Here is a 23500-nt window from a genome sequence, read left to right as displayed (position 1 = left end):
AACCGTTGTATTAGCTATTAGCTCCATGCTAATACAGAGTTGTTTGTTATCTGCAGCTAGCTAGCATGCTCTAAATGTAATGGTCGTATTAGCTCCATGCTAATACAGAGTTGTTTGTTATCTGCAGCTAGCTAGCATGCTACAGTCATCAAGTGCATCGAGGCCAGCACATCTTAACGTTGTATCTTTTTATTTATTTGATCAAAACAAAATAAAGTAGCGATCAAATGTGACCTCTTTATTAACAACACAACACAGGAGAGAGCAAAGATACCATCTGTTACTTAGGCAGGACTCCAACACAGTACAGGAGCTCTGCCATGCTGGGGCCTCGGAGGAGCCATTCTGGAGCCAACCAGGAGCCATCAGGAGCTATGCGGAGGGTCATCAGGGAGACATTTTGGGGGGGGGGGGGGGGGGGGCAGAGGGCTTGGGTTTCCACATTCCAGACCAGGGAAAGGAGCAGATGAGACAGGTGGAGGATGGAGGGATGGAGAGGATGGGGGGTGTAAAAGAGAGAGAGAGAGAGAAAGAGAGTCAAAGGGCCAGATAGAGAGAGAGAGAGAAAGACAGAAGGAGGAGGGACAACGAGTGCAAGAGAGAGAGACAGGTGGAGGATGCGAGGGAGAGAGAGAGAGAGAGACAGAGGAGAGAGAGAGAGAGAGAGAGAGAGACAGAGAGAGAGAGAGAGAGAGAGAGAGAGAGAGACAGGTGGAGGATGGGAGGGAGAGAGAGAGAGAGAGACAGGTGGAGGATGGGAGGGAGAGAGAGAGAGAGAGAGAGAGAGAGAGAGAGACAGGTGGTGTTTTGAGAGAGGAGGAGGGGGTGTGTTTGTTTTGTCAGCAGTCTGCTGTCTGATGCTCACAGCTGAGAAAGGGACACACACACACACACACACACACACGCAGCACACACCACACACACACACACACATACCAAGGCCAGTCTCACACTGTTAACTAAACCATTCTCAGCTAGTCTCTCTGTTAACTAAACCATATATATATATATTTATACCCATTCATTTAGAATCAATGGTTGAATATATAGATATAATTAAGTCCAAAAACAGATACAGTAGGTAACTTTCAAAATATAGAAATCATTTCCATATGTTGCATTTCCTGTCATATAATATCCATACAGTACTCGGATGATTTCTGTGTTTTAAAAGTTACATGTCTTGAAAACTTGATTGCTGACAAGGTTGACATTTTTCTTCAACAATTGGACTAATGAGATCCAAACCGAATGTGTGTGTTCTGATTTTAAAAAGTCTAAATTTAGATTTTTAATACAGACTGTTATCGGTGTCCCCCCCCCCCCCCCCCCCCGGTTTCAATTAACCTCAGTTTTCTCAAGTGTCTGTCTGACCGTGTCGTTGTCAAACCAGTTCCAGATCGCAGGCCTTGGAAGCCGCCTTGAGTCATCGGGGCCGTTCCTTCTGCCGCGGACCGAGAGAGAGAGTCGGGACGTTCCTTCTGACACACACACACACACAGAGAGAGAGAGAGAGAGAGAGGGGAGAGAGAGAGAGAGAGAGAGAGAGAGAGAGAGAGAGAGAGAGAGAGAGAGAGAGAGAGAGAGAGAGAGAGAGAGAGAGAGAGAGAGAGAGAGAGAGAGAGAGAGAGAGAGAGAGAGAGAGAGAGAGAGAGAGAGAGAGAGAGGCCGTTCCTTCTGCCACACAGAGAGAGTCGGGGCCGTTCCTTCTGCCGCGGGGGGGGCAGGTAAAGGTAGGAGAGCTCATCCCGTTCAGTGTGTTTGTGTCTGCTGGTTCTGGTGGGGGGGGGGGGGGGCAGGTAAAGGTAGGAGGGCTCATCCCGTTCAGTGTGTTTGTGTCTGCTGGTTCTGGTGGGGGGGGGGGGGGGCAGGTAAAGGTAGGAGGGCTCATCCCGTTCAGTGTGTTTGGGTCTGCTGGTTCTGGGGGGGGGGCAGGTAAAGGTAGGAGAGCTCAACCCGTTCAGTGTGTTTGGGTCTGCTGGTTCTGGTGGGGGGGGCAGGTAAAGGTAGGAGAGCCCAACCCGTTCAGTGTGTTTGGGTCTGCTGGTTCTGGTGGGGGGGGGCAGGTAAAGGTAGGAGAGCCCAACCCGTTCAGTGTGTTTGGGTCTGCTGGTTCTGGTGGGGGGGGGGGGGGCAGGTAAAGGTAGGAGAGCTCATCCCGTTCAGTGTGTTTGGGTCTGCTGGTTCTGGTGGGGGGGGCAGGTAAAGGTAGGAGAGCTCATCCCGTTCAGTGTGTTTGGGTCTGCTGGTTCTGGTGGGGGGGCAGGTAAAGGTAGGAGAGCTCAACCCGTTCAGTGTGTTTGGGTCTGCTGGTTCTGGTGGGGGGGGGGGGGCAGGTAAAGGTAGGAGAGCCCAACCCGTTCAGTGTGTTTGGGTCTGCTGGTTCTGGTGGGGGGGCAGGTAAAGGTAGGAGAGCCCAACCCGTTCAGTGTGTTTGGGTCTGCTGGTTCTGGTGGGGGGGCAGGTAAAGGTAGGAGAGCCCAACCCGTTCAGTGTGTTTGGGTCTGCTGGTTCTGGTGGGGGGGCAGGTAAAGGTAGGAGAGCCCAACCCGTTCAGTGTGTTTGGGTCTGCTGGTTCTGGTGGGGGGGGGGGGCAGGTAAAGGTAGGAGAGCTCAACCCGTTCAGTGTGTTTGGGTCTGCTGGTTCTGGTGGGGGGGCAGGTAAAGGTAGGAGAGCTCAACCCGTTCAGTGTGTTTGGGTCTGCTGGTTCTGGTGGGGGGGCAGGTAAAGGTAGGAGAGCTCAACCCGTTCAGTGTGTTTGGGTCTGCTGGTTCTGGTGGGGGGGCAGGTAAAGGTAGGAGAGCCCAACCCGTTCAGTGTGTTTGGGTCTGCTGGTTCTGGTGGGGGGGCAGGTAAAGGTAGGAGAGCTCAACCCGTTCAGTGTGTTTGGGTCTGCTGGTTCTGGTGGGGGGGCAGGTAAAGGTAGGAGAGCCCAACCCGTTCAGTGTGTTTGGGTCTGCTGGTTCTGGTGGGGGGGCAGGTAAAGGTAGGAGAGCCCAACCCGTTCAGTGTGTTTGGGTCTGCTGGTTCTGGTGGGGGGGCAGGTAAAGGTAGGAGAGCCCAACCCGTTCAGTGTGTTTGGGTCTGCTGGTTCTGGTGGGGGGCAGGTAAAGGTAGGAGAGCCCAACCCGTTCAGTGTGTTTGGGTCTGCTGGTTCTGGTGGGGGGGCAGGTAAAGGTAGGAGAGCCCAACCCGTTCAGTGTGTTTGGGTCTGCTGGTTCTGGTGGGGGGGCAGGTAAAGGTAGGAGAGCCCAACCCGTTCAGTGTGTTTGGGTCTGCTGGTTCTGGTGGGGGGGCAGGTAAAGGTAGGAGAGCTCATCCCGTTCAGTGTGTTTGGGTCTGCTGGTTCTGGTGGGGGGGGGGGGGCAGGTAAAGGTAGGAGAGCTCATCCCGTTCAGTGTGTTTGGGTCTGCTGGTTCTGGTGGGGGGGGCAGGTAAAGGTAGGAGAGCTCATCCCGTTCAGTGTGTTTGGGTCTGCTGGTTCTGGTGGGGGGGGGGGGGCAGGTAAAGGTAGGAGAGCTCATCCCGTTCAGTGTGTTTGGGTCTGCTGGTTCTGGTGGGGGGGGCAGGTAAAGGTAGGAGAGCTCATCCCGTTCAGTGTGTTTGGGTCTGCTGGTTCTGGTGGGGGGGCAGGTAAAGGTAGGAGAGCTCAACCCGTTCAGTGTGTTTGGGTCTGCTGGTTCTGGTGGGGGGGGGGGGGGCAGGTAAAGGTAGGAGAGCCCAACCCGTTCAGTGTGTTTGGGTCTGCTGGTTCTGGTGGGGGGGCAGGTAAAGGTAGGAGAGCCCAACCCGTTCAGTGTGTTTGGGTCTGCTGGTTCTGGTGGGGGGGCAGGTAAAGGTAGGAGAGCCCAACCCGTTCAGTGTGTTTGGGTCTGCTGGTTCTGGTGGGGGGGCAGGTAAAGGTAGGAGAGCTCAACCCGTTCAGTGTGTTTGGGTCTGCTGGTTCTGGTGGGGGGGCAGGTAAAGGTAGGAGAGCTCAACCCGTTCAGTGTGTTTGGGTCTGCTGGTTCTGGTGGGGGGGCAGGTAAAGGTAGGAGAGCTCAACCCGTTCAGTGTGTTTGGGTCTGCTGGTTCTGGTGGGGGGGCAGGTAAAGGTAGGAGAGCTCAACCCGTTCAGTGTGTTTGGGTCTGCTGGTTCTGGTGGGGGGGCAGGTAAAGGTAGGAGAGCCCAACCCGTTCAGTGTGTTTGGGTCTGCTGGTTCTGGTGGGGGGGCAGGTAAAGGTAGGAGAGCCCAACCCGTTCAGTGTGTTTGGGTCTGCTGGTTCTGGTGGGGGGGCAGGTAAAGGTAGGAGAGCCCAACCCGTTCAGTGTGTTTGGGTCTGCTGGTTCTGGTGGGGGGCAGGTAAAGGTAGGAGAGCCCAACCCGTTCAGTGTGTTTGGGTCTGCTGGTTCTGGTGGGGGGGCAGGTAAAGGTAGGAGAGCCCAACCCGTTCAGTGTGTTTGGGTCTGCTGGTTCTGGTGGGGGGGCAGGTAAAGGTAGGAGAGCCCAACCCGTTCAGTGTGTTTGGGTCTGCTGGTTCTGGTGGGGGGGCAGGTAAAGGTAGGAGAGCTCATCCCGTTCAGTGTGTTTGGGTCTGCTGGTTCTGGTGGGGGGGCAGGTAAAGGTAGGAGAGCCCAACCCGTTCAGTGTGTTTGGGTCTGCTGGTTCTGGTGGGGGGGCAGGTAAAGGTAGGAGAGCCCAACCCGTTCAGTGTGTTTGGGTCTGCTGGTTCTGGTGGGGGGGCAGGTAAAGGTAGGAGAGCCCAACCCGTTCAGTGTGTTTGGGTCTGCTGGTTCTGGTGGGGGGGCAGGTAAAGGTAGGAGAGCCCAACCCGTTCAGTGTGTTTGGGTCTGCTGGTTCTGGTGGGGGGGCAGGTAAAGGTAGGAGCTTCATCCCGTTCAGTGTGTTTGGGTCTGCTGGTTCTGGTGGGGGGGCAGGTAAAGGTAGGAGAGCCCAACCCGTTCAGTGTGTTTGGGTCTGCTGGTTCTGGTGGGGGGGCAGGTAAAGGTAGGAGAGCTCAACCCGTTCAGTGTGTTTGGGTCTGCTGGTTCTGGTGGGGGGGCAGGTAAAGGTAGGAGAGCTCAACCCGTTCAGTGTGTTTGGGTCTGCTGGTTCTGGTGGGGGGGCAGGTAAAGGTAGGAGAGCTCATCCCGTTCAGTGTGTTTGGGTCTGCTGGTTCTGGTGGGGGGGCAGGTAAAGGTAGGAGAGCTCAACCCGTTCAGTGTGTTTGGGTCTGCTGGTTCTGGTGGGGGGGGGGCAGGTAAAGGTAGGAGAGCTCAACCCGTTCAGTGTGTTTGGGTCTGCTGGTTCTGGTGGGGGGGGGGCAGGTAAAGGTAGGAGAGCCCAACCCGTTCAGTGTGTTTGGGTCTGCTGGTTCTGGTGGGGGGGCAGGTAAAGGTAGGAGAGCCCAACCCGTTCAGTGTGTTTGTTATCCTTGTTTTAACCATTTTGAATTTGTATGTTTTAATATACACGTATTTATTCATAATTAAAAAATAATAATAAATCACGATTTAAAAATAAATACATTTTGTCCTAGTCATGTTTTGTTTTTTAAAACCTTTCTTATAATGTGACAAGCTACGGCCAGCTTCATCACACTGTTTCTATACTCAAGTCATATCCAATAAGTTACAGTGAAAGATGCATAGAGAGAAAACAATAACGTAGGTACTACATTTTAGTCATTTAGCAGTAGTGAATACATACATTTCATACATTTTATGTCCTGTACTGTTCCCCCGTGGGAATCGAACCCACGACCACTGGCGTTACAAACACCATGCTCTACCAACTGAGCTACAGGGAATAGCCTATAATATAGACCATGAACCTTCAGCCTGCCCTACTACAGATGAATCTGTACTGTACTGTATTAACAGCTAAAACAACATTAATACCGTCAGTATTACATACTATCTTACTGGTGATGCTACTGCGGACTGTGTGTGTCCGTCCTACCGGGGCGTCACGTGTCAGCCCCCCCCCCTCCCGGGTGGAGCTGAAGTTTGCCTTGTCAGAACATCACGGAGCTCCAGCAGAAACGGACGCGCGTGGGGGATTTTTTCTTATTTCTTCTTCTCTCCGCCGACCGTTGATGGATATTATTTTCTCCAACACCACGGCGCCCACGAACTACCTCACCCGGTGACGGTGCCACTTCTCTTCCGTTCTGTCTTCTTCTGTTTCTTTGGATTTATTCTTCATCTGGAAGATTAAAAACAATTAAAATAAAGGGGAGAGGAAGTACAAGGAGAAGATCGAGAGAAAGAGGAGATAGAAAAGCTGGACATCAGAGCAAAAGGTTGTTGGTGCTCCCGTTACACGGACAATCACGGACATGCTTCAGGGAACTTGTAATTCCATATCGATAAGGTAAATCTAATCAGATGAATCACATGAATCAATCATCTCTCTGTCTATATCGACACAGGTTTGTTTTAAATGAATATTTCAATTTTCTGGTTTCATTATTGAGCTACTTTTAAAAATGAATAGTCTCTCGCAACCATAAGCGTTATATTCGCTTCGTATATTGAAATATCGATATTACTGAGATTTTAAAGTCTCTCTCTCTGGTTTGATACCAGCTCGTTGTCGATAGAGAGTAAAATATTTGTGGTTCTCATCACAACCCCATTGGTTCTAGAAGAACAGGCGGCGTAAAATGCGCTTTTACTCCCCCATAGCCACGACTCAAACTCAGCGACAGAGACTCTGGGTCTGAAATGGTTTATAGAAGCTGTCCTCCTGTATCTTCAGCAACACAGAGACTCTGGGTCTGAAATGGTTTATAGAAGCTGTCCTCCTGTATCTTCAGAGACTCTGGGTCTGAAATGGTTTATAGAAGCTGTCCTCCTGTATCTTCAGAGACTCTGGGTCTGAAATGGTTTATAGAAGCTGTCCTCCTGTATCTTCAGAGACTCTGGGTCTGAAATGGTTTATAGAAGCTGTCCTCCTGTATCTTCAGAGACTCTGGGTCTGAAATGGTTTATAGAAGCTGTCCTCCTGTATCTTCAGAGACTCTGGGTCTGAAATGGTTTATAGAAGCTGTCCTCCTGTATCTTGAGAGGCTCTGGATCTAATAAATAAAATGTTAGTTGCCACAATCACATATTTATCAGATGTTATTGTGGGTGTAAGAGAAATGCTTGGTGTTCCTTGCTCCAACAGTGCAGTAGTATCTAACAATTCACAACAATAAAACAACACAAATCTAAACGTAAAATAATGGAATTAACATATAAATATTAGGTTGTATATATATATATTAGTATATATATATATATATATATTAGGTTGTATATATATATATTAGTATATATATAAATATTAGGTTGTATATATATATATTAGTATATATATATATATATATTAGGTTGTATATATATATATTAGTATATATATAAATATTAGGTTGTATATATATATATATTAGTATATATATATAAATATTAGGTTGTATATATATATATTAGTATATATATATATATATATATATATATATATTAGGTTGTATATATATATATATATTAGTATATATATATAAATATTAGGTTGTATATTATATATATTAGTATATATATATATATATTAGGTTGTATATATATATATATATATTAGTATATATATATAAATATTAGGTTGTATATTATATATATTAGTATATATATATATATATTAGGTTGTATATTATATATATTAGTATATATATATAAATATTAGGTTGTATATATATATATATTAGTATATATATATAAATATTAGGTTGTATATATATATATATTAGTATATATATATATATATATATTAGGATGAGCGACGTCGGAGTGGCGTTGCGATACGGTAGATTACAGTATATACACGATGAGTAAAGCAACATGTAAACGTTATTAATATCACGTTACAGCTATAACCCAGATGCAGATGGGGGTCGAAGAAACAAAATGTTTATTTCAAAAACAAGGGGGGGGGGCAGGCAAACGACAGGTCAAAGGTAGGCAGAGGTCAATGATCCACTGAGGTGGGGTAAGGGACCAGAACAGCAGGCAGGGTCATGGTCAGGGTCAGGGTCAGGGCAGGGGTCAATAATTCAGTAAGGTGGGGTAAAACATTTTTATTTAATTTGAAATGTTTTATTCCACCTTTATTTAACCAGGTAGGCCAGTTGAGAACAAGTTCTCATTTACAACTGCGACCTGGCCAAGATAAAGCAAAGCAGTTCGACAGAAACAACAACACAGAGTTACACATGGAATAAACAGAGTTACACATGGAATAAACAGAGTTACACATGGAATAAACAGAGTTACACATGGAATAAACAGAGTTACACATGGAATAAACAGAGTTACACATGGAATAAACAGAGTTACACATGGAATAAACAGAGTTACACATGGAGGAAAACAAACATACAGTCAATAATACAGTAGAAAAAAAAGAAAGTCTATATACAGTGTGGGCAAATGAGGTGAGAAGGTAAGGCAATAAATAGGCCGTAGTAGCGAAGTAATTACAATTGATCAGATTAACACTGGAGAGATAGATGAGCAGATGATGATGTGTAAGTAGTGATACTGGTGTGCAAAAGAGCAGCAAAGTAAATAAAAACAATATGGGGACGAGGTAGGTAGATTGGATGGACTATTTACAGATGGGCTATGTATACAGTCGTGGCTAAAAGATTTGAGAATGACACAAATATTAATTTCCACATAGTTTGCTGCTTCAGTGTGTTTAGATATTTTTGTCAGATGTTACTATGGAATACTGAAGTATAATTACAAGCATTTCATAAGTGGCAAAGGCTTTTATTGACAATTACATGAAGTTGATGCAAAGAGTCAATATTTGCAGTGTTGACCATTCTTTTTCAAGACCTCTGCAATCCGCCCTGGCATGCTGTCAATTAACTTCTGGGCCACATCCTGACTGATGGCAGCCCATTCTTGCATAATCAATGCTTTGAGTTTGTCAGAATTTGTGGGCTTTTGTTTGTCCACCCGCCTCTTGAGGATTGACCACAAATTCTCAATGGGATTAAGATCTGGGGAGTTTCCTGGCCATGGACCCAGAATATCAATGTTTTGTTCCCCGAGCCACTTAGTTATCACTTTTGCCTTATGGCAAGGTGCTCCATCATGTTGGAAAAGGCATTGTTCATCACCAAACTGTTCCTGGATGGTTGGGAGAAGTTGCTCTCGGAGGATGTGTTGGTACCATTCTTTATTCATGGCTGTGTTCTTAGGCAAAATTGTGTGTGAGCCCACTCCCTTGGCTGAGAAGCAACCCCACACATGAATGGTCTCAGGATGCTTTACTGTTGGCATGACACAGGACTGATGGTAGCGCTCACCTTGTCTTCTCCGGACAAGCTTTTTTCCGGATGCCCCAAACAATTGGAAAGGGGATTCATCAGAGAAAATGACTTTACCCCAGTCCTCAGCAGTCCAATCCCTGTACCTTTTGCAGAATATCAGTCTATCCCTGATGTTTTTCCTGGAGAGAAGTGGCTTCTTTGCTGCCCTTCTTGACACCAGGCCATCCTCCAAAAGTCTTCGCCTCACTGTGCGTGCAGATGCACTCACACCTGCCTGCTGCCATTCCTGAGCAAGCTCTGTACTGGTGGTGCCCCGATCCCGCAGCTGAATCAACTTTAGGAAACGGTCCTGGTGCTTGCTGGACTTTCTTGGGCGCCCTGAAGCCTTCTTCACAACAATTGAACCGCTCTCCTTGAAGTTCTTGATGATCCGATAAATGGTTAATTTAGGTGCAATCTTACTGGCAGCAATATCCTTGCCTGTGAAGCCCTTTTTGTGCAAAGCAATGATGACGGCACGTGTTTCCTTGCAGGTAACCATGGCTGACAGAGGAAGAACAATGATTCCAATCACCACCCTCCTTTTGAAGCTTCCAGTCTGTTATTCGAACTCAACCAGCATGACAGAGTGATCTCCAGCCTTGTCCTCGTCAACACTCACACCTGTGTTAACGAGAGAATCACTGACATGATGTCAGCTGGTCCTTTTGTGGCAGGGCTGAAATGCAGTGGAAATGTTTTTTGGGGATTCAGATTCATTTGCATGGCAAAGAGGGACTTTGCAATGAATTGCAATTCATCTGATCACTCTTCATAACATTCTGGAGTATATGCAAATTGCCATCATACAAACTGAGGCAGCAGACTTTGTGAAAATTAATATTTGTGTCATTCTCAAAACTTTTGGCCGCGACTGTACAGCTGCAGCGATCGGTTAGCTGCTCAGATAGCGGATGTTTAAAGTTAGTGATAAGTCTCCAGCTTCAGCGAGTTAGTGATAAGTCTCCAGCTTCAGCGATTTTTGCAATTCGTTCCAGTCATTGGCAGCAGAGAACTGTGAGGAAAGGCGGCCAAAGGAGGTGTTGGCTTTGGGGATGGCCAGTGAGATATACCTGCTGGAGCGCATGCTACGGATGGGTGTTGTTATCGTGACCAGTGAGCTGAGATAAGGCGGGGCTTTACCTAGCATCAACTTATAGATGACCTGGAGCCAGTGGGTCTGGCAACGAATATGTAGCGAGGGCCAGCCGACTAGAGCATACAGGTCGCAGTGGTGGGTAGTATATGGGGCTTTGGTAACAAAACGGATGGCACTGTGATAGACTGCATCCAGTTTGCTGAGTAGAGTATTGGAAGCTATTTTGTAAATGACATCGCCGAAGTTGAGGATCGGTAGTATGGTCAGTTTTATGAGGGTATGTTTAGCAGCGTGAGTGAAGGAGGCTTTGTTGCGAAATAGGAAGCCGATTCTAGATTTAATTTTGGATTGGAGATGTTTAATATGAGTCTGGAAGGAGAGTTGACAGTCTAGCCAGACACCTAGGTATTTGTAGTTGTCCACATATTCTAAGTCAGAACCGTCCAGAGTAGTGATGCTGGATGGGCGGAGCAGGTGCGGGCAGCGATCGGTTGAAGAGCATGCATTTAGTTTTACTGGTGTTTAAGAGCAGTTGGAGGCCACGGAAGGAGTGTTGTATGGCATTGAAGCTAGTTTGGAGGTTTGTTAATACAGTGTCCAAAGAAGGGCCAGATGTATACAGAATGATGTCGTCTGCGTAGAGGTGGATCAGGGAATCACCCGCAGCAAGAGCGACATTGTTGATATATACCGAGAAAAGAGTCGGCCTGAGAGTTGAACCCTGTGGTACCCCCATAGAGACTGCCAGAGATCCGGACAACAGGCCCTCTGATTTGACACACTGAACTCTATCAGAGAAGTAGTTGGTGAACCAGGCGAGGCAGTCATTTGAGAAACCAAGGCTGTCGAGTCTGCCGAGAAGAATACGGTGATTGACAGAGTTGAAAGCCTTGGCCAGATCGATGAAGACGGCTGCACAGTACTGCCTTTTATCGATGGTGGTTATGATATCGTTTAGTACCTTGAGCGTGGTTGAGGTGCACCCGTGACCAGGTATAAAATAGCAGGCAGGCTCAGGGTCAGGGCAGGCAGAGTGGTCAAACCAGGAAGGACTAGAAAACAGGCGCAAGAAACAGGCAGAGCAGGGGAACAGACGCTGGTAGGTTTCACAAACAAAACGAACTGGCCACAGACAAACAGAGAACACAGGTATAAACACACAGGGGGATAATGGGGAAGATGGGCGACACCTTGACGGGAGTGGAGACAAGCACAAAGACAGGTGAAACAGATCAGGGTGTGACAATTAAAGTGACTAGTGTTCCATTATTAAAGTGACCAGTGATTTCAAGTCTATGTATGTAGGGCAGCAGCCTCTAAGGTGCAGGGTTGCGAGACCAGGTGGAAGCCGGCTAGTGATGGCTATTTAACAGTCTGATGGCCTTGTACAAGTGACTATGTATCCCCCTTTCCCTTCCTTTGAGATAGAAGCTGTTTTTCAGTCTCTCTGTCCCAGCTTTGATGCACCTGTACTGACCTCGCCTTCTGGATGATAGTGGGGTGAACAGGTAGTGGCTCGGGTGGTTGATGTCCTTGATTATATTTTTGTCCTTCCTGTGACATCGGGTGGTGTAGGTGTCCTGGAGGGCAGGTAGTTTGTCCCCGGTGATGCGTTGTGCAGACCTCACCACCCTCTGGAGAGCCCTGCGGTTTATGGGCGATGCAGTTGCCGTACCAGGCGGTGATACAGTCCGACAGGATGCTCTTAATTGTGCATCTGTAAAAGTTTGTGAGGGATTTAGGGTCCAAACCAATTGTATTCAGCCTCCTGAGGTTGAAGAGGCACTGTTGCGCCTTCACCAAGCTGTCTGTGTGTGTGGACCATTTCAGGTTGTCAGTGATGTGTACGCCGAGGAACTTGAAGCTTTTCACCTTCTCCACTGCGGTCCCGTTGATGTGGATAGGGGAGGGTGCTCCCTCTGCTGTTTCCCGAAGTCCACAATCTGTTCCTTTGTTTTGTTGATGTTAAGAGAGAGGTTATTTTCCTGTCACCACACTGCCAGGGCCCTCACCACCTCTCTGTAGGCTGTCTCATCATTGTTGGTAATCAGGCCCTCTACTGTTGTGTCGTCTGCAAACTTGATGATTGAGTTGGAGGCGTGCATGGCCACGCAGTCATGGGTTAACAGGGAGAACAGCAGGGGGCTGAGCACGCACCCTTGTGGGGCTCCTGTGTTGAGGATCAGCGAAGTGGAGGTGTTGTTTCCTACCTTCACCACCTGGGGGCAGCCCATCAGGAAGTCGAGGACCCAGTTGCACAGGGCGGGTTTCAGACCCAGGGCCTGGAGCTTAATAATGAGCTTGGAAGGTACTATTTTGTTGAATGCTGAGCTATAGTCAATGAACAGCATTCTTACATAAGTATTCCTCTTGTCCAGATGGGATTAGGGCAGTGTGCAGTGGATTGGCGCTTGCATTGTCTGTGGATCTGTTGGGGCGGAAAGCAAATTGAAGTGGGTCTAGGGTGTCAGGTAAGGTAGAGGTGATATGATCCTTGACTAGCCTCCCAAAGCACTTCTGGATGACAGAAGTGAGTGCTATGGGGCGATAGTAATTTAGTTCAGTTATCTTTGCTTTCTTGGGTACAGGAACAATGGTGGCCATCTTGAAGCATTTGGGGACAGCAGACTGGGATAGGAAGCAATTGAATATGTCCGTAAACACTCCAGCCAGCTGGTCTGCACATGCTCTGTGGACGCGGCTAGGGATGCCGTCTGGGTCGGCAGCCTTGCGAGGGTTAACACTCTTAAATGGCTTACTCACCTCGACCACAGAGCAGGAGAGCCCACAGTCCTTGGGAGCGGACTACGTGGGTGGCACTGTGTTATCCTCAAAGCGGGTGAAGAAGGTGTTTTAGCTTGTTCCGGGAGCAAGACGTCGGCGTCCGAGACATGGCTGGTTTCCTCTGTGTAGTCCGTGATTGTCGGTAGACCCTGCCACATACATCTCATGTCTGAGCTGTTGAATTGAGACTCCACTTTGTCTCTGTACTGACATTTTGACTGTTTGATTGTCTTACGGAGGGAATAACTACACTGTTTATATTCAGCCATATTCCTAGTCACATTGACGTAGTTGAATGCAGTGGTTCACACTTTCAGTTTTGCGTGAACGCTGCCAATCTATCCGCGGTTTTTGGTTTGGGTAGGTTTTAATAGTCACAGTGGGTACAACATCTCATATACACTTCCTGATGAACCCCAGTCACCGTTTCCGTGAATTTGTGTATGTTATTCTCAGAGGCTACCAGAGAACATATCCCAGTCCGCGTGATCAAAAACAATCTTGAAGCGTGGATTCCGATTGGTCAAACCAGGGTTGAAATTACCTTTGCACAGGTACTTCATGTTTGGGTTTCTGCCTATAGGAAGGGAGGAACAAAATGGAGTCGTGATCTGATTTGTCGAAGGGAAGGCGAGGGAGGGCAATGTAGGAATTTAGAAAAGTTGAGCAACACTGGTCAAATGTTTTATGTAACCAGTGTCTTACTGGCTAGTCGCCAGTGCACTGTGTCTGCCTCTTCCTCTCCTTTCTTCCTCTCTTCCTCCTCCTCTCCTCCTCTCTTCCTCCTCCTCTCCTCCTCTCCTTTCCTATCCTCCCCTCCTCTCCCCTCCTCTCATCTCTTCCTCTCCTCTCTTCCTCTCTTCCTCTCCTCTCTTCCTCTTCTCTCTTCCTCCTCCTCTCCTCCTCTTCCTCTCCTTTCTTCCTCTTCTCCTCTCCTCACCTTTCCTATCCTTTCCTCCTCTCCCCTCCTCTCCTCTCTTCCTCTCCTCTCTTCCTATCTTCCTCTCCTCTCCTCCTCTCTTCCTCTCCTCTCCTCCTCTTCCTCTCCTTTCTTCCTCTTCCCACCCTCCCCCTCCTCTCTCACCATCTCGTCACCTCCCTTTCTCTCTCCCCCTCTCCCTTCCTCCTCCCCCAGGGTGGCTCTGCCTGGCTCTCTATCATGACTGATGGCGAGGGGAGAGTCCGCTTCCACTACACCCCCACCTCCTCTACCCCCACCCCCACCCTCACCCTCACTCCTGCCCTCAACGTCCAGCAGGGAGGCGAGGAAAGGCGGTACCATGACGGAGAGGTGAGGGTTCTCATACCGGCTCCATTTTACCGGGAACACAACCCCCCGAGACGGCACTGCCACGACATCGGCTTCCCTGATGATGATGATGATGAGGATGAGGAAGAGGAGGGATGCAGCAACACATGGAGTCCAGGGCCGGAGGAGGAAGAGGAGGAGGAGGAAGGGGAGGAGGAAGGTGCAGGAGTAGCTGCCCGTTGTGTCCCGGGGCCTCCCGGTGTCGTTACCGGCTGTAGTAGTGGTGGCGGTGTGTTCGGTAACGTGAGGAGGGAGCCGGTAGACCCAGTGGATCTGGTGTCTGAAGAGGAAGAGCAGCAGCCATATCCAGCCCTCGCCCCCGTAGTCTTCTTCTGCGTCAAACAGACGACACGTCCTCGCAGCTGGTGTCTACGCACGGTCTGTAACCCATATCCTTTACTGCTGTCTGAAGCTGGTCTGTACTGGTCTGTAACCCATATCCTTTACTGCTGTCTGAAGCTGGTCTGTACTGGTCTGTAACCCATATCCTTTACTGCTGTCTGAAGCTGGTCTGTACTGGTCTGTAACCCATATCCTTTACTGCTGTCTGAAGCTGGTCTGTAAACCCATATCCTTTACTGCTGTCTGAAGCTGGTCTGTAAACCCATATCCTTTACTGCTGTCTGAAGCTGGTCTGTAAACCCATATCCTTTACTGCTGTCTGAAGCTGGTCTGTAAACCCATATCCTTTACTGCTGTCTGAAGCTGGTCTGTAAACCCATATCCTTTACTGCTGTCTGAAGCTGGTCTGTAAACCCATATCCTTTACTGCTGTCTGTACTGGTCTGTAAACCCATATCCTTTACTGCTGTTATATCCTTTACTGCTGGTCTGTCCTGGTCTGTAACTGGTCTGGTCTGTAGCTGGTCTGGTCTGTAGCTTTTCTGGTCTGTAGCTGGTCTGGTTGGTAGCAGCTCTGGTCTGTAGCTGGCCTGTAACTGGTCTGGTCTGTAACTGGTCTGGTCTGTAGCTGGTCTGGTCTGTAGCTGTTCTGTAGCTGGTCTGTAGCTGGTCTGGTCTGTAGCTGGCCTGGTCTGTAGCTGGCCTGGTGTGTAGCTGGCCTGGTTGGTAGCTGCTCTGTTCTGTAGCTGGCCTGGTTGGTAGCTGCTCTGGTCTGTAGCTGGCCTGGTTGGTAGCTGGCCTGGTTGGTAGCTGCTCTGGTCTGTAGCTGCTCTGGTCCTGTAGCTGCTCTGCTCTGTAGCCTTGCCTGGTTGGTAGCTGGCCTGGTCTAGAAGCTGGTCTGGTCGGTAGCTGGTCTGGTCTGTAGCTGCTCTGGTCTGTAGCTGCTCTGGTCTGTAGCTGGCCTGGTTGGTAGCTGGCCTGGTTGGAAGCTGGTCTGGTCTGTAGCTGGTCTGGTTGGTAGCTGGCCTGGTTGGTAGCTGGCCTGGTTGGTAGCTGCTCTGGTTGGTAGCAGCTCTGGTCTGTAGCTGGCCTGGTTGGTAGCTGTTCTGGTTGGTAGCTGGTCTGGTTGGTAGCTGTTCTGTAGCTGGTCTGTAGCTGGTCTGGTCTGTAGCTGGCCTGGTCTGTAGCTGGCCTGGTGTGTAGCTGGCCTGGTTGGTAGCTGCTCTGTTCTGTAGCTGGCCTGGTTGGTAGCTGCTCTGGTCTGTAGCTGGCCTGGTCTGTAGCTGCTCTGGTTGGTAGCTGGCCTGGTTGGTAGCTGCTCTGGTCTGTAGCTGCTCTGGTCTGTAGCTGCTCTGGTCTGTAGCTGGCCTGGTTGGTAGCTGGCCTGGTTGGAAGCTGGTCTGGTCTGTAGCTGGTCTGGTTGGTAGCTGGTCTGGTCTGTAGCTGGTCTGGTCTGTAGCTGCTCTGGTCTGTAGCTGGCCTGGTTGGTAGCTGGCCTGGTTGGAAGCTGGTCTGGTCTGTAGCTGGTCTGGTTGGTAGCTGGCCTGGTTGGTAGCTGGCCTGGTTGGTAGCGCTCTGGTTGGTAGCAGCTCTGGTCTGTAGCTGGCCTGTAACTGGTCTGGTCTGTAACTGGTCTGGTCTGTAGCTGGTCTGGTCTGTAGCTGTTCTGTAGCTGGTCTGTAGCTGGTCTGGTCTGTAGCTGGCCTGGTCTGTAGCTGGCCTGGTGTGTAGCTGGCCTGGTTGGTAGCTGCTCTGTTCTGTAGCTGGCCTGGTTGGTAGCTGCTCTGGTCTGTAGCTGGCCTGGTTGGTAGCTGGCCTGGTTGGTAGCTGCTCTGGTCTGTAGCTGCTCTGGTCTGTAGCTGCTCTGCTCTGTAGCTGGCCTGGTTGGTAGCTGGCCTGGTTAGAAGCTGGTCTGGTCGGTAGCTGGTCTGGTCTGTAGCTGGTCTGGTCTGTAGCTGCTCTGGTCTGTAGCTGGCCTGGTTGGTAGCTGGCCTGGTTGGAAGCTGGTCTGGTCTGTAGCTGGTCTGGTTGGTAGCTGGCCTGGTTGGTAGCTGGCCTGGTTGGTAGCTGCTCTGGTTGGTAGCAGCTCTGGTCTGTAGCTGGCCTGGTTGGTAGCTGTTCTGGTTGGTAGCTGGTCTGGTTGGTAGCTGTTCTGTAGCTGGTCTGTAGCTGGTCTGGTCTGTAGCTGGCCTGGTCTGTAGCTGGCCTGGTGTGTAGCTGGCCTGGTTGGTAGCTGCTCTGTTCTGTAGCTGGCCTGGTTGGTAGCTGCTCTGGTCTGTAGCTGGCCTGGTCTGTAGCTGCTCTGGTTGGTAGCTGGCCTGGTTGGTAGCTGCTCTGGTCTGTAGCTGCTCTGGTCTGTAGCTGCTCTGGTCTGTAGCTGGCCTGGTTGGTAGCTGGCCTGGTTGGAAGCTGGTCTGGTCTGTAGCTGGTCTGGTTGGTAGCTGGTCTGGTCTGTAGCTGGTCTGGTCTGTAGCTGCTCTGGTCTGTAGCTGGCCTGGTTGGTAGCTGGCCTGGTTGGAAGCTGGTCTGGTCTGTAGCTGGTCTGGTTGGTAGCTGGCCTGGTTGGTAGCTGGCCTGGTTGGTAGCTGCTCTGGTGGTAGCAGCTCTGGTCTGTAGCTGGCCTGGTTAGTAGCTGTTCTGGTTGGTAGCTGGTCTGGTTGGTAGCTGGCCTGGTTGGTAGCTGGCCTGGTTGGTAGCTGGCCTGGTTGGTAGCTGGCCTGGTTGGTAGCTGCTCTGGTCTGTAGCTGGCCTGGTTGGAAGCTGGTCTGGTCTGTAGCTGCTCTGGGTGGTAGCTGCTCTGGTCTGTAGCTGGCCTGGTCTGTAGCTGCTCTGGTTGGTAGCTGGCCTGGTTAGTAGCTGGCCTGGTTGGTAGCTGGCCTGGTTGGTAGCAGCTCTGGTCTGTAGCTGGCCTGGTTGGTAGCTGGCCTGGTTGGTAGCAGCTCTGGTCTGTAGCTGGCCTGGTCTGTAGCTGGCCTGGTTGGTAGCTGGCCTGGTTGGTAGCTGGCCTGGTTGGTAGCTGCTCTGGTCTGTAGCTGCTCTGGTTGGTAGCTGCTCTGGTTGGTAGCTGGCCTGGTTGGTAGCTGGCCTGGTTGGTAGCTGCTCTGGTCTGTAGCTGCTCTGGTCTGTAGCTGGCCTGGTTGGTAGCAGCTCTGGTCTGTAGCTGGCCTGGTCGGTAGCTGGCCTGGTTGGTAGCTGGCCTGGTTGGTAGCTGGTCTGTACTGGTCTGTAGCTGGTCTGGTCTGTAACTGGTCTGGTCTGTAGCTGGCCTGGTTGGTAGCTGGCCTGGAATTATATTGAACTGTTCTTATTGTCTTTTAACAGGAAAACCAATTTAAAAAGTGACTGTTTTAAATGTTAAGGTCCCCACTTTAACTATGGTGGGATATGTTTCTCTCTCTGCATTTCTGCATTCTTGAGAATACGTGTGTCCGTGTGTGTGTGTGTGTGTGTGTGGTGTGTGTGTGTGTGTGTGTGTGTGTGTGTGTGTGTGTGTGTGTGGTGTGTGTGTGTGTGTGTGTGTGTGTGTGGGGAGAGAGCCCTCTAGCCAGACTATAAGCACTGTTCATTCCCAGGTAGGTGGTCAGAGATATCCAGTGTAAATATTGTAACCAAAAGTAAATTAACTGTGATTCATACTCACACACACTCTAGTCTTCCCACACCTCATAGCTGCCCAGCTGGATTAGAGATAACACACACACACACACACACACACACACACACACACACACACACACACACACACACACACACACACACACACAGTCCTAATGAGAGCTGTGCGGCTGGTTGACATTTTCAACAAGCATGTCTATTCCTGGGCCCAGTGTTTTTTGACACTGCAACTCTGATGTCGCGCTCAACATGGAGTCTGTTTCTGTACTTGTTGTTGTTGTTTGTAAGTACGTCAGAACCCTGACTCATAGATATCTGCCGCCAAACTGGACCAGAACATCTCCTGATTTCTCTGTCAGGCAGGAGACCGCATTCCTGTTGTAGATGAGCGACACGGAACTGTCCGGGTGTGTTTACCTCAAAACCTAATCTCGCTTCAATCAGTTTATTCCCGTAATAAAAAATATGACTTGTTTTTTTTTAACAGCAACAGTTCCAACCTAGGACTTGTTTTCAACAATAGTTTTTACAGTAAAATTTACAGTAGGATCATGTATTACTAGCTTATAGCTAGCTTGCTTTGGCTAACGTTAACTAGCTATTAGCTGTATTGTTACTCCTGGGGGGGTTTCACTAAGTACAGTAGATAGCTAGCTTGCTTTGGCTAACGTTAACTAGCTATTAGCCGTGTTGTTACTCCTGGGGGGAGGGTTTCACTAAGTACAATAGATAGCTAGCTTGCTTTGGCTAACGTTAACTAGCTATTAGCTGTATTGTTACTCCTGGGGGTGTTTCACTAAGTACAGTAGATAGCTAGCTTGCTTTGGCTAACGTTAACTAGCTATTAGCTGTGTTGTTACTCCTGGGGGGGTTTCACTAAGTACAGTAGATAGCTAGCTTGCTTTGGCTAACGTTAACTAGCTATTAGCTGTGTTGTTACTCCTGGGGGGGGTTCACTAAGTACAGTAGATAGCTAGCTTGCTTTGGCTAACGTTAACTAGCTATTAGCCGTGTTGTTACTCCTGGGGGGAGGGTTTCACTAAGTACAGTAGATAGCTAGCTTGCTTTGGCTAACGTTAACTAGCTATTAGCTGTGTTGTTACTCCTGGGGGGGTTTCACTAAGTACAGTAGATAGCTAGCTTGCTTTGGCTAACGTTAACTAGCTATTAGCTGTGTTGTTACTCCTGGGGGGGGTTCACTAAGTACAGTAGATAGCTAGCTTGCTTTGGCTAATGTTAACTAGCTATTAGCTGTGTTGTTACTCCTGGGGGGGTTTCACTAAGTACAGTAGATAGCTAGCTTGCTTTGGCTAACGTTAACTAGCTATTAGCTGTATTGTTACTCCTGGGGGTGTTTCACTAAGTACAGTAGATAGCTAGCTTGCTTTGGCTAACGTTAACTAGCTATTAGCTGTGTTGTTACTCCTGGGGGGGTTTCACTAAGTACAGTAGATAGCTAGCTTGATTGGGCTAACGTTAACTAGCTATTAGCTGTATTGTTACTCCTGGGGGGGTTTCACTAAGTACAGTAGATAGCTAGCTTGCTTTGGCTAACGTTAACTAGCTATTAGCTGTGTTGTTACTCCTGGGGGGTGGGGTTTCACTAAGTACAGTAGATAGCTAGCTTGCTTTGGCTAACGTTAACTAGCTATTAGCCGTGTTGTTACTCCTGGGGGGAGGGGTTTCACTAAGTACAGTAGATAGCTAGCTTGCTTTGGCTAACGTTAACTAGCTATTAGCTGTGTTGTTACTCCTGGGGGGGTTTCACTAAGTACAGTAGATAGCTAGCTTGCTTTGGCTAACGTTAACTAGCTATTAGCTGTGTTGTTACTCCTGGGGGGTGGGGTTTCACTAAGTACAGTAGATAGCTAGCTTGATTGGGCTAACGTTAACTAGCTATTAGCTGTGTTGTTACTCCTGGGGGGGTTTCACTAAGTACAGTAGATAGCTAGCTTGCTTTGGCTAACGTTAACTAGCTATTAGCTGTGTTGTTACTCCTGGGGGGGTTTCACTAAGTACAGTAGATAGCTAGCTTGCTTTGGCTAACATGAACTAGCTATTAGCTGTGTTGTTACTCCTGGGGGGGGGGGTCACTAATTACAGTAGATAGCTAGCTTGCTTTGGCTAACGTTAACCAGCTATTAGCTATATGTAGCCTCGCTACTTTTATAGCCTCACTACTGTATATAATCTGTCTTTTTACTGTTGTTTTATTTCTTTACCTACCTATTGTTCACCTAATATCTTTTTTGCACTATTGGTTAGAGCCTGTAAGTAAGCATTTCACTGTACCTGTTGTATTCAGCATTTTACTGTAAGGTCTACTACACCTCTTGTATTCAGCATTTCACTGTTAAGATCTACACCTGTTGTATTCAGCATTTCACTGTGAGGTCTACTACACCTGTTGTATTCAGCGCACGTGACAAATACATTTTGATTTGATTTATCATCACCTGTTATAAAATGACAACAATGCCTTGCTAGCTGACTTACTGGTCCACTGTCGAAGCCCTGCTTCCTGAAGCATCGTGCCCCGACAAAGAAAGTGGAGCCTCTTACTCCGTCAGCGATTGTAAATGAAGCTTTGTAGTATTTTTATCTATTTATTTTTTATTTCACCTTTTATTTAACTAAGTAAGTCAGTTAAGAACAAAATGTGGGTGGTGGGTGGTGCTTCCAGAGTATATTACTCGCTAATGTTCAGTCTCTGGATAATAAAGTTGACGAGCTCAGCGCGAGGATCTCCTTCCAGAGAGACATCAGGGATTGTAACATACTCTGTTTTTTTTCCACGGAAACATAAGCTCTCTACGGGATATACTGTCTGAGTCCGTACAGCCAGTTGGGTTCTCAGTTCATCGCGCAAATAAAAACTCTCTGGGAAGAAGAAAGGCGGAGGTGTCCATTTTGTTTATGTGTAACTCTGTGTTGTTGTTTGTGTCGAACTGCTTGTCACAACCCTCTTCGTCAGAAGATATGTTGAAATCGCTGTCGGAAAAAGTGGACCAATATGCAGCGGATTGAGTGCTCATCATCATTTATTTTCAATGAGAACACGAGGGAAAAAAACAATAAACAAAACTCACGACAGGAACAGTGTAGCAGGATAAACAAAAGCAGTGCTAACATACAACTACCCACAAGTGACAAACAAAAACACACACCTATTTATAGGACTCCCAATCAGAGGCAACTAGTAACACCTGCCTCCAATTGAGAGTCCAGCAACTAAACCTACACATAGAAAACTTAATCTAGAACCTACTCATACTGAAACATACACCACAAAACCCCGGGACACATAAATAACACACCACTCTAAGCTAAACACAACAAACCCCCACCATACAAAACAAACATACCCATGCCACGCCCTGACCAAATAATACAAATAATCCTCTATACTGGTCAGGACGTGACACTGCTTTGCTTTATTCTTGACCGGGTCGCAGTTGTTAATGAGAACTTGTTCTCAACTGGCCTACCTGGTTAAATAAAGGTGAAATAAAATTATATATATTAACTACTCATGGTGTGATTGTGACATCATACAGGGAACTCAAGTCCTTTTGTAGTCACCTGGATTGCCTTTCAATTAACAGGTGTGCCTTGTTTAAAGTTAATTTGTGGAATTTCTTACCTTCTCTTAATCAGTTGTGTTGTGACATAGGTAGAAGTGGTATACAGAATACAGAAGATAGCCCTACAGAAGATAGCCCTATTTGGTAAAAGACCAAGTCCCATATTATGGCAAGAACAGCTCAAATAAGCAAAGAGAAACGACAGCCCATCATTACTTTAAAGACATGAAGGTCAGTAAATACGGAAAATGTCAAGAACTTTGAACGTTTCTTCAAGTGCAGTCGCAAAAACCATCAAGCGCTATGATGAAACTGGCTCTCATGAGGACCGCCACAGGAAAGGAAGACCAGAGTTACCTCTGCTGCAGAGGATAAGTTCATTACAGTTACCAGCCTCATGAGGACCGCCACAGGAAAGAAAGACCCAGAGTTCCCTCTGCTGCAGAGGATAACTTCATTAGAGTTACCAGCCTCCGATTTCAGCACAAAAAAATCCTTCAGAGATCAAGTAACAGCCACATCATCAACTGTTCAGAGGAGACTGTGTGAATCAGGCCTTCATGGGCAAATTGCTGCAAAGAAACCACTACTAAAGGACACCAATAAGAAGAAGAGACTTGCTTGGGCCAAGAAACACAAGCAATGGACATTAGACTGGTGGAAATCTGTCCTTTGGTCTGATGATTCCAAATTTGAGATTTTTGGTTCCAACCGTCATGTATTTGTGAGACACAGAGTAGGTGAACAGATGATCTCTGCATATGTGGTTCCCACCGTGAAGCATGGAGGAGGAGGAGGTGTGATGTTGTGGGGGTGCTTTGCTGTATTCAACTGAAATGTGTCTTCCGCATTTAACCCAACCCCTCTGAATCAACATCCATGTCTTCAGCACCCGGGCAACAGTGCCTTGTTCACGGGCAGAACCACAGATTTTTACCTTGTCAGCTCGGGGATTCGATCCTGCAACCTTCCGGTTAGTACTCCAACGCTCTAACCACTTATGGTTTACACTTAGTGGGACTATCATTTGTTTTTCAACAGGACAATGACCCAACACACCTCCAGGTTGTGTAAGGGCTATTTTACCAAGAAGGATAGTGATGGAGTGCTGCATCAGATGACCTGGCCTCCACAATCACCCGACCTCAACCCAATTGAGATGGTTTGGGACGAGTCGGACAGCAGAATGAAGGAAATAGCAGCCAACAAATGCTCAGCATATGTGGGAACTCTTTCAAGACTGTTGGAAAAGCATTCCAGGTGAAACTGGTTGAGAGAATACCAAGAGTTTGAACAATCTCAAATATAGAATATATTTTGATTTGTTTAACACTTTTTGTGGTTACTACCTGATTCTGTACGTGTCATTTCATAGTTTTGATGTCTTCACTATTATTCTACAATGTAGAAAATTGTAAAAATAA

General features: G+C 48.2%; 1 protein-coding gene and 1 non-coding gene across 2 annotated transcripts in view; one reads left to right on the top strand and one right to left on the bottom strand.

Moving 5' to 3' along the window:
* Positions 1–5717: 5717 nt before the first annotated feature.
* trnat-ugu (transfer RNA threonine (anticodon UGU)) lies at positions 5718–5791 on the bottom strand. The gene has a single exon. It is a non-coding gene; the product is annotated as a tRNA-Thr (tRNA).
* Positions 5792–5994: 203 nt separating this feature from the next.
* Positions 5995–23500, top strand: part of LOC106595197 (voltage-dependent T-type calcium channel subunit alpha-1H) — a 172719-nt gene continuing 155213 nt past the window's right edge. Inside the window, exons 1-2 of the mRNA XM_082973147.1 lie at positions 5995–6357; positions 14362–14924. Coding sequence (XP_082829273.1) covers positions 14386–14924 — 539 coding nt within the window. The 5' untranslated portion in view covers positions 5995–6357; positions 14362–14385. The remainder of the gene's footprint in view (positions 6358–14361; positions 14925–23500) is intronic.

This window comes from Salmo salar, chromosome 03 (assembly GCF_965601325.2).
Source record: "Salmo salar chromosome 03, fSalSal1, whole genome shotgun sequence".
In the NCBI taxonomy this organism is placed as follows: Eukaryota; Metazoa; Chordata; class Actinopteri; order Salmoniformes; family Salmonidae; genus Salmo; species Salmo salar.
This window is presented reverse-complemented; position numbering and strand designations above follow the sequence as displayed.